Source organism: Protopterus annectens, chromosome 13.part0, assembly GCF_019279795.1.
Source record: "Protopterus annectens isolate FY-2018-M chromosome 13.part0, PAN1.0, whole genome shotgun sequence".
Lineage (NCBI taxonomy): Eukaryota > Metazoa > Chordata > Ceratodontiformes > Protopteridae > Protopterus > Protopterus annectens.
Window position 1 is genome coordinate 808,399,416 of NC_056747.1, and position 11,434 is coordinate 808,410,849.

The 11,434-nt window shown below is 40.7% G+C and overlaps 1 protein-coding gene across 1 annotated transcript in view; it reads right to left on the reverse strand.

The window, feature by feature from the left end:
* RNFT1 (ring finger protein, transmembrane 1) overlaps positions 1 to 10,194 on the reverse strand; it is a 1,122,488-nt gene extending 1,112,294 nt beyond the window's left edge. The window contains exon 1 of the mRNA XM_044054534.1: positions 9,852 to 10,194. Within this exon, the coding sequence (XP_043910469.1) occupies positions 9,852 to 9,877 (26 nt within the window). The 5' untranslated portion in view covers positions 9,878 to 10,194. The remainder of the gene's footprint in view (positions 1 to 9,851) is intronic.
* Between the last annotated feature and the right edge of the window lie 1,240 nt (positions 10,195 to 11,434).

Consider the following 11,434-nt stretch of genomic DNA (forward strand, 5'->3'; position numbering starts at 1 on the left):
GGAAGTTGGAACAGAAAGGGAGGGGTAGGTGAGAAATGTGTGACTTACATCAGTACATTCACCTTGAAGGGAGGATTTATGGCGATTCCTCCCACTGTGGTGACCTGGTGCTCCAGGGGTATGTAGCCTGGACAACTCCCCTACAGGGGAAAGTGACACAGGTGGTTCAACCCAAGCCAATGTTGTAGCCTTTGCAAACTCATGTCAAGGAGCAGGCACTCCTCTACATTAGCGGGCACAGGCAATCCACTTGCAGTGAAGATGGGTTACTTACCACCAGAAAGTGGAGTTAGGCCACATTCACAAAACATGCCTTAAATAATAGCTCCACAAGCACCTCTCTCACCTCACAGGAAAGGAATAGGCTTAGAACAGATCTTCTCCCATGAAGAATGAATGAGCTAACGGATCATGAAGTGATGGTTGGCAGGCAGAGTTTTTAAAAAAGTTAAGACTATACTTAAATTCTTATGGAACAACAACATACATACGTGGAATCCTATACAACACCAAACGTACATGCACAGAGATTCCTGAATTTTGCAAACTCCCTGTGCCAGCTAGTCAATACACAGTATACCAAACAGGGGGTGCAACCATACTGGGTCTGGTCCTCACTAATATGGGAGACTGCTGCACATCCTGTACTGTAATGCCTTCCCTGGTAAGGTCGGAGCACAAAATGGTCTCCTTTGAAGTAAAAATAAAACCTGGACCCCCAGCTAAACCAGGAATATTCAGGAACTATTCTAAGGCTAACCTCCTGCTGTTAAGTGAGAACCTGGCAAAGTTTCAAGCCCCAAAAAACCCTGAGAACACTTCTGTCTATGCAGAACCGTTCACAGAAACCTTGTACAAGCATGTTAACAGCTGCATAGAGGCAGCTGTACCCACCAGGAAGAAGTACAGAACTAACTCAAAAAACAAGCCACCCTAGTGGAATCACAAAATCAATCAGATGTACAAGAAGAAGAAAATCATGGCAAAAATTAGGAGGTGCAGCACCCAGCAGGATAAAAGCACTCTCAAATTAAACAAAACAACTCAGAGGGCAAATAAAGTCTACCAAAGCCAAATTTGAGGCAGGTTTGGCCTCCCAGGCCAAGGACAACCACAAAGCATTCTTTGGCTATGTCTGCAACCTCATACACACACACCAGTTGTGTGCAGAGCTCATTGTAAATGGAGCCACCTATACTGAACCATAAGATATAGCAAACCTCCTGGTTGATAAATTCAGCTTCTACTTTACTCCTCTCTCTCCCTCATCCTTCCCTCTGGAAACATCACCAAATATAACTCCCCCTACTATCACTAGGGGACAGGTCCTTAATGCTCTAAGACCAAGAACACTGCATCAATGGGCCCAGACAATATCCCAGGATGCCTTCTAAACAGCATGAAACATGACCTATCAGGGCCTCTGGAATTACTATTTAACTGTAGCCTCCAAACAGACCGTGCCTCATAAATGGAAAAAGGCAACAGTCATCCCTCTGCACAAAGGTGGGACATCTACAGACACTGGAAACTACAGACCCACTAGTCTTGCATGTAAAGCCATGGAAATTATCTGTAGAGATATAGTAAACCTCCAGACACTGGAACCAACCAAATTTGGTTTTGTCAAGGGAAGATCATGCCTACTCAACCTGGTGGAGTTCTTTGAGAAAGTTACCAAAGCAATGGATGCGGGCAAATCATTCACACTGCCTACCTTGACCTGACCAAGGCATTTGACACAATACCCCACTTGGTCATTGATGACAAATAGGTACAACCTCATATGTCACCCAGTGGATAGCCAACTGGCTCACAGACAGGGCCTAGGAAGTTAGAATACAAAGAGGCCAGTCACAAGTGGAGACCCTCAGGGATCAGTCCTTAGATCACTCCTTTTTGGCATATACTTCTCAGAAGTCAAGGCCAATGTCAGTGGTCTCTGGCGGACTAAATTTGCAGACATTTGCAAATTAGGAGTGGTCATTGCATCTCACGCTGATACAAATGTTCTCCAGGAGGGGCTAACACAGACAAACAACTGGAGTCCGAGCCATGGACTAAAGCTAAATGCCAAGAAATGTATAATAGTATCCTTTGGGAAGTCATCCATCTCTGGTTACTATCATACTAACAACACACCCCTTAGAGTTGACCTAGTAGTCAGGAACTTAGGGACACACACAGATAGTAAACTAGCCTTTGATAATCACGTGTCTACAGTGGTGAGGAAATCATTCTATGTTGCACAACTTTCTAAACAAAAGTATGGCATCTAGGTTCAAGGAAGTCATTGTTCCACTGTATTCGGCATTCATCAGACCCATCATTGAGTACAATGCCCCATTTGGTATGTACCTAACCAGGCATATCCAACAACTGGAATGTCCACAGAGGTTCCTCACTAAAAGAATACAGGGCGTAAGTAATATGCTCTATGCAGACGGCCTTGAGGCCCTATCCCTGTTCTGTCTCCTACAGGCGTTTAACTGGAGATCTATGCCTGGCATACAGGGCATTGTCAGACACCACTTTGATGGACCTCCTGCATATCCACAAAACAAACAGTATCAGAATTACCCATTCTAAAGACTTAAATCTTGCCTGTGATAGAAATAGGACCTGCTGGAGAGAGAGGTATGTATCCCAGAGACTACCCTGTCTATGAAACAGGCTCCCCATCCATGTGAAGCAGAGTTCCCCTCTATCCCAATTCAAGTGCAACTTGGACAATTGGATGGGAAACCGGAAATTCATCCCCGACTTGGCATCTATGTCTCTAATGCAAACAAGTAAGTTGTAAATGGTTCATATCTCAGGCCCAGTCTTACACTTATCAAGGTTATCAGAACTTGTCAGAGATTTGGGATGCATGGCTAGGCTTATAAAGGCCCTTGTTGTCATTAGCATAGTAAACGCCTATGAACCAAGATGCAAGCATCCTTTTAAATAAGCTAGTGCTGTGGAGTAGGGATAAAACCATGACTATGACCCAGGTGACCTAGTTTCTATTAGGGGTCTAGGCATCTGAGGTGCTGACAGGGGAGGATGGGAATGCCAATCATGGGGAACAGACAGGAAGGCCACATGCAGGGGCATACCACTGTGGATGATTTTTGTGGGTGGACAGGCCATCCTGCTAACATGGGTCCTTTGCAGAAATAAGAAGAGTGGTTGAGTGCTGATGCTCACTGCAGGTCTACACCCTTAAGATTTCACCAGGCTTGTGCACAAGGTAGGGAAATCATGCAGAAACACTCCCCAGCAGCCGTATGAAGCTGCACCACAGTCAGAGTCTTATCTCCTAACCAACCCCCAGACATGCACAGGTATGCATGGCTATGCTTACAAAAAGGATCTAGTGGTAGTTACTTTAGTACAGACACATCTATGAACATGGTCAGGATTAACCAGGAAGAGATAAGGCAGGACCAAAAGACCGAGGGAACAAGTGGATCTGCTGGCAGCAAGCCAAAAAAAAAAATTACCCTTCTAAATTGGGATAGTACCTTAAAGAATCCACAAAAAATGCTTTCATATTCCAAATGCATACACCAACAAATGAATTTATTCTTATGTCTGCCTGCCTGTCCTCCCATAAATTACTGGCTATGAACATACCAAACCTTTTGTGCACTACATAAAAGATAAATCAGCGGCTGATTTGTTGTATATATTTTGGAACTGTAGTTCAATTATGATATTTGGACATTTATAATCATTGTTTTCAAAGACATCACATTGCCACTTACTCAGTATGTTCATTGTAACCCAATTTTTACAAACTAAAATTACCTGTTTCAAAATTTACTGCACATGCACTGTAATCAGTTTTGTTTTGTTCTTTCCTTTCATTCTTTCCCCAACTTTAACCTAGAAAGGATCACTTGGGTTCAGTGTTTTACCCCACTCTGAAAACTAAAATAACAATCACAAATATTTTCATTTGTTGTTCCTTATACCATAGGTTTCTTGTTTTCTTACAAATTTAGACACACTCTGCCAAGTATATTGCACCTCAAAAGTACTTCCTTTTACAGAGAAGGAATTGGGTTGCCTTTCTTTAATGGAATAACTGAACATTTTATTCTTTACTCAGCCACTGTCTGCTTTTACTAGACATAACACATTTTGTCAGTTAAAGTGGCAAAAACTGAAAAAAAAAAAAAAAAAAAAAAAAAAAAAAAAAAAGTAAAGCGGTCGGTGGATTTACTGACTTACTAATGACTGCATAATTGGGTAAATCACACCTAGCTATAACACGGAGAATGTCCTTACATTCACTGCTGCAGTATTCCTTATGAATGGGATTCCCTACCATGAAGCCCTCCGTCCGACCAGTTTACAAACTTCTACCATTGCTTTAAGGTACACCGAACGTCACCTGCACATTCCTTGCATAAAGCTGGGTAAAAAGGTGACGTTCAGGCGTACCATCCTCATAACTTCTTTGACACCAGTCTGAATGCTGTTTTAACCGCTGGTCTGTTGCATACATCCATTTTTTTTTTTTTTTTTACCATTTTTCTGTTTGTTGGCCTTTCTGTGCTTACTCTTGTTTGCTGGAGTTCTCACAGTTGCAGATAAGTATCCAGTCGGGCAGATAAGTATCCAGTAGGGTCTTTGGTTACCTTTTCTGTTTGTTTTGTGCTGTTTGGGGTTAATGTCATCCAGAAAGGGTAAATGCTAGTGTGGGAGACTGATTCCCCATAAAGACTGCCACAATAAGTGTTTTTTTTTGCCTTGGTGCTGCTCACGATCACAGGTCTTGTTCAATTTGTCAGGCGTTTGTCCCCAAAACTCTTCATAGTAGGCTTTCTTTCCTTTCCTTATACCTTGAGAACCAGCGACTTAAGCTTCTTGTTGCAGGTACTATGGATGGAACTTCCTGTCCCAAGGGTCAGCCATCTGGGAAAAAGGTGGTTTATAATGTAATACCTTCTTCCTCTGTCCAGCCTCTGCCAGGAGTTTCTCCTGAGGTTATTATGTACCTGGAGGCTCACCCAGTTGTTTTGTCAGATTCTTCTACCGTGGCTGGGTTGGAGGCTGGTGAGGATCTGGTGAGCAGCACGTCCGAGGCTTTGCAGGTGCCCATTTTAGGCGTTCTGAGGGAACCACGGTTGACTGTTTCTGAGGGGTCGTGGGGGTCCTGCAGTTTCTCTTTAGGGAAGATGTCCTACTGCGGTTGTGGAATGCTGTCCTGAGTCTGGGTCTTCTCAGGTTTCTAAGACGACTATCCCTTTAAAAAAGAAGAAATGGAAAACTAACCATGTTTCTTCTGCTCCTATCTATAAAGTGAGTAGCAGAGTTTTAATCAGGGGTTACTTAATGCTTTACTGTCGTTGCGGCCTTATTAAGGGGTTTCAGTTCCTGCTCCTCCTTAGTCCGCCTCTTTCCCTAAAAGGCCCAGAGAACTGCATTCTTCTGAGATGGTTTCTGATGATGACTCCCATCTTTATTCTACCCAGATTCTTTCTCCTTTAGACTACAGGTCTGAGGAGGATTCTCATACTCTAGACAATCCTTCTGAGGAAATTTCCTTTGGGGACACGATTTCTAGGATGATGTAATTTTTTTTAAGTGGGATTGTGCCCAGGTTTTGGATATCCATATCAGATACTATGAGTTACTGCAGATGGAATCTCCTAAACCTGTGTCCATTCCTTCTGTCTTGCCAGCTTTATTGGACGTTTTTTCCACTGCCTCTAAACCACCGGATTCTCTGCCCCCAGAAGTCTGACAGGTTTATAGGGTGCCTGACGATTGTTTCTTTCATGGTGAGAGCCTTCCTTCCTCTGTAAAGGCTCACTCCATTAGAGCTGTTGCTTCTTTGGATGCTTTTTTCATAGGCTTAGACCCTAATTCTATTCTTGAAGCTGGTACCTGGACTTCTGTGCATACCTTTACCAAACATTGCCAGTTGGATGTCCAGAGCTAGAGCTGGTTTTGCTACAGCCATTCTTCAAGGCTTCTTGGAGGGCTCTGCTGCGTCCTCCTCACTGGTTTCTTCTTGAGCTTTTGCACTCTCCCATTCGTAAGGAATACTGCAGCGGTGAATGTAAGGACATAGTACAGTTGTGTAAAATCTTACCATAACGGTAGATGTCCTTGCCTTCACTGCTGCAATATTCACTCCCTCCCTCCATCCCCTTGGTCTTTTCCCCTTCCTGGCTGTGCAGATTCTCCTTGGTTTTCCTTGGATTGCGGTTCCTACTGCGGCAATCTGTTCTAAGAATGGTAAGCCTGAACATCACCTTTATGCCCTACCTTATGCAAGGAGTGTGCAGGTGACGTTCAGCGTACCTTAAAGCAATGGTAGACTTTTGTAAGCTGGCCAGATGGAGGGCTTCACGGCAGGGAATCCCATTTGTAAGGAATACTGCAACAGTGAAGGCAAGGACATCTACCGTTATGGTAAGATTTTACACAACTGTACTTTCTCAAATACAAACCCTGCTACGACAAGGTTTTTCTCTTTATTTCAAAACATAATCAGCTAGGTCCATAAATTATATAACAGATGCACTTCAGGAGCAAGTCAAAAATTCAACATTAGTACGAGCATCATTCTTACAACTACATGTAAATAACCTGTTTAAAGTGGTGCCCACATATCATAAGCCAGATCTTGATGACTTCAGCTTTTGCTTATGCCAACCTACTGGCAATGTTATCGTACAGAATTTTACATGCATGACACAGCATCATGTTCAAATGAACTAGACTACTTAAATTCCTCAGCGCTTTACATGCCAAAGATACAAAGTCAAAGCAATACAAGAAAAAACGGACATTTAATGCAAAAAAAATAAATAAATTAATTAATTAATTAATTAATTAATTAATTAATTAAAACATTTTCACTGACTAGATTCAGACCTCTCAGTTGTGCCAGATTTTATCTGGGACACCCCCCCCCCCCCGACTTCTGACTCAATTTTAACTCTATTCCTCTTAATCCCTACTAAATTGAAATCTTTGCAGAAATGTATTTATTTATTTATTTATTTTATTTTACATTTGTTAACCGGGCTAGTCTAGCTGGATATATGCCCATTTTCAGTAGAGGCCCGGGGAGAAAAGCTCCAAGCATGAACAGTGACAAAGATAACAATGCATAGAAACATAAAGAATCACAGTACAGTCAAGTATTAGTCTAAAAGCAGTTATAATAATACATTTTTAAACTATAACAGATTTAGTAAAAATTCTACTAAATAATTATATAAAACACAGTAGAAGATATGAGCAAGTCTCAGGTAGGGGAAGAGAACCCCAATGTTATTCTCAAAACGCAAAGAAAGAGTAGCAACTAGTTTTGGAGACATAGGTTACAGGAGTAGGGAAAGGGGTAAGAGTAAAAGTGAAGAGAAATATCAGTCTGGGTTAGTGCATGGACAAAGCCGGTGAGTTTTTAGATGTTCTTTAAGATGTTTTTTTAAAAAGAGAAGTAGAAGCAAGGGAAGATAATTCTGAGGGAAGCTGGTTCCAAATTTTTCCTACAGTGTTTGAGAAGAGTGAATCCCCAGCTTTGTTATTAGCTTTGAGGAAACTAGAAGCTTATTAGCAGAGTGCAGTGTGGATAGATTTGTATATGGTGTAATTAGATTAGTGAGGATATGGGTGTTGTTAGGGTGGTATAGGATCTTTTGAGTAATAAGTAAATTGTTGACAGAGTATATGTTTTTTCAATTCTAGCCATCCTAGTTGTTTGAGGTTAAGGCAGTGGTGAGTTTTAAAGGGGGAGCTTGTGATGAATCTAGCTATGCTATTATAGCAGGTGGAGAGTTTAGAGAGGTTGTTTGTGGATAGGTTAGTCTATATAACACAGGCATATAAAAGGGTAGAAATGAGGTGGGTTTGGACAATAGTTTTCCTTGCAGAAGGGGTAAGGAAGGGTTTGATTCTATAGAGGGTGCCAAGTTTTTTGTTAACAGACTTTATAGTGGAGTTGATGTGTTCATCATAGCTGAGACGATTATCAATTGTTACACCTAGTAGGCAGGTTGTAGTATCTGGGGTAATGTTGGTACCACTGTTAGAGGTTATAGAGAAGAAAGGAGTAGGTGATTTGTGAGTAGGGGTAAAAAGTAGTAGTTTAGTTTTTTTGGGATTTAGGAGGAGGCAGTGTTGCATAAACCAGTTTCCAACATTTTGAAAAACAGTTTGGGTAAGGGAGTGGAGAGTGGCTATATTCTTGGCTGTACAGATTAAGGTGGAGTCGTCAGCATATTGAATGCAGGTGGCTTGAGGTATGTTCATGTGTAGATTGTTAATAAATAAAGAAAAGAGTAGGGGACCTAGGATAGAGCCCTGGGGTACTCCAATATTAACTGGGAGTAGAGAAGACAGATTGTTCTGCCGAAGTACTGCTTGCTGTCTATTTTCCAGATAAGACCTAAACCATTGTATAGCTTGAGGGTCGAGAGAATGGGCATTTAGCTTGTCTAGTAGTAAGTTATGGTTAACCATATCGAAGGCTTTTGACAGGTCAATAAATAGTGCAGAGGAAAAAGAGTTATTGTTACGATTTTTATATATAGAGTCAGTAAAGGATAAGAGGGCAGTCAATGTACTATGGAATGGCCTAAAGCCATGTTGGCAGTTTGCAAGTAGGTTATTTTTTAGTAAGTGGTTAAGTAATTGTTTGTGAATACATTTTTCCATGATCTTAGCTAAAGGGGACAGTAAAGCAATAGGGCGATAGTTTGAAAGCTCAGTAGAAGGACCACCTTTGTGTAGAGGGATGATGTGGGATATCTTCCATAGAGCAGGGATTTTGCCTTCTGAGATAGTTCTGTTAATAAGAATAGAGATTGGATAGGCTATGGCTTTTGTGGCTATTTGTAGGAATTCAGATGGGAGACTGTCAGCAGAAGGGGTGCAAGGTTTCAGTTTTTGAAGTAGCTTACAGATGAGGGATGTAGATACAGGTTGTATCTGAAAGGTAGGAAATGAAGTACTGCAGATATTAGTTTGGGAAGTTGTGAAAGGTGGTAAAGAATTGGCCAGAGTTAGAATGGCTTCAGTGAAGTAGTTATTAAAGGCATCAGGGATCTGGTTGGAGTTATTATGGTTGAAACCAGTTGGGTCTGGAGTAGTGGTGTGGGAAGAGGTCTCCTAACGGTTATTTTTATTACTTAATAAAAATAACAATTAGGAGTTACAGACCTCTTTTACTTCAGAGAACAAGTGCATTAATTTACATTTTCTTATTCTATCAATGACTCAAATAATTTTATTTTAAAAGTATCCCCAACTCAGTGAGAGCTATGAAGAGACCGACTCGACTGCCTTAAAGTGTAAAGTTCGTACCTCCGGTTTGCGAGTAAACAGGCATTTACCAGTACACTCAGCCGTGTACCAAACACATATATTTACAAACTACGTTCTGTTATTGTCATAGTCCCCCTGCCTGTTGAACGTCTACGCAATGCACTTGAAAATAATAACCTGAGCTACCAAGTCAAAAAAAATAGCAATCGGCGATAAAAAGTACTGTATACAAGAATAAAGATTATTAATGACGCTTAACATAAACTTCATTCAGTTCTAAAGTTACCAAGTTGATAAGACATGGGGCTCCTGATGTCTCTGTCGAAACATCACCTAAACAACAAAATAAAGTGGGGATGGGGAAAATTGTACTACCTAACAACCAACAGATGAGAAGGTATCACAGCTACAGCCACCTCAAAAGGGCCCAAATTATCTCACAAATGGGATAGATCACAATCCCACCCACTCTAGAATAAAGACCAATCATTGCCCCATACCTGCCAAGCTAGCACTCACACCAGCAAGTTTTGGCAACAGAACACGAAGCAAAGTGAAAGTGGGTTACGACCTACCCAAGTGTCAAAGGTCGGTGTTTCATTGTAAAACGTCCAAACACTGCTAATAACAGTCTTCATAACGCATTAACAGAACAAACATCCGTGTACAAAGTTAAAGCTGCATATCCACGTCCTTCTAAAATACGGAAACGGTAAAACTGAAAACTAACTTCGGGAAGTCTTAGCAAATTCACAGCACGAACTTACATCGTATGCTGTAAATAAAGTTTAGAATACCAGAACAAAAAAAAAACATATTTACACATATAGAAATAATGTCAAAACAAAACTTTCTGGTACTTTTTGCTAGAGACCGAAAAGTTGTGCGTGATGACGTTCTAAACAACTGCGGGCGGGGGAGGGCAAAGTTTGTGTTGCTACGGTAGCAGCTTAACGCGGACATACTTCTTTGGTAAGTGTTTAAAGAGATAAAAATTAAAGGTGTAACTGTATTGTGTTGATGAGTTAAGGTTTGTTGTCTCTATTGTGACATTTTAAATGGTGATTCGTGATGAGCAAATTGCATTGAAATTTGTCAAAAATACTTAATGTTGCAAAAGGTGTTTGCTGAATCCGAATAAAGTGGTGCATCCAACTTGGAATTTTTGTGGAGATTATTTGTACCATACCGCCGTTGCGATTTAGCTATAACGCAGTGATCGCTGTCATCATGTTTAGTTTATTTTCCTGGTTTTATTTATTTTTTTTTAAATAAAATATTACATTTAAACTAAATCTAAATCAAACAACTGAAACTAAACACATACAAAAATCCCATTATCATTAGACATATCAGAGATGTAGTATCAGTCTTTTCTTAAAAACAAGAAATAGTTTTCTTATTTGGCCGTTTACTATGACTAAATGCCGTTGTTGTAACGTTTTCCTTTATGTTGCGCGATATTTTCTTATAATCCCCAACCGTAAACCTAATAGGGTTGCCACCTTTTCAAATGCCCAAAGTGGGACATTTTTTGTAGAAATGTTAGATTTTGCAGGGCAAAATATACCCAGGGCCAGTACAAAGGACATAACTTCACTTTTTTGTTGTTTATTCTGCTTCTTATGACATTTAGGAGTTTCAGATACAAAATAACTGTTTTATGCAACTGTTAAAGAAACTATAGAAATATTTTTGTTATAAAATCTCAGGATATTTGCCATGTTCTCACTTTTTTGCAGGACACCTGCCCAAAGAGGGACTGTCCCTCCTAAAGTGGGACAGGTGGTAACCCAAAACTGCAATCACGACCCTAATCCTAAACCCACTCCCTAACTCTAAAACTCCAACGCTAATTCCAAACTCCATTTATAATCCTGAAAACTCTCCTGTAGATCAGAGTGTATGTGCTGTGTCTTTAAGAAACATGTCAAGAACTGAGGTGCACATATAAATACCAGGCATGTGCTATTCCCATTGCCATTTTGAGACTGCAGTCAGGGAGTGATTATGAATGATTGCAGTAGTTAGTTTGTATTTAAGTTACTTAAGTTAAAGCCAGTTAACTTATCTCGTGATGTGGTTGTATATAATAAAGCTGCCTGAACAGTGCCCACAAAGATTTTTCTATTGTGTCCAAAGTAGGAAAGCGACATGG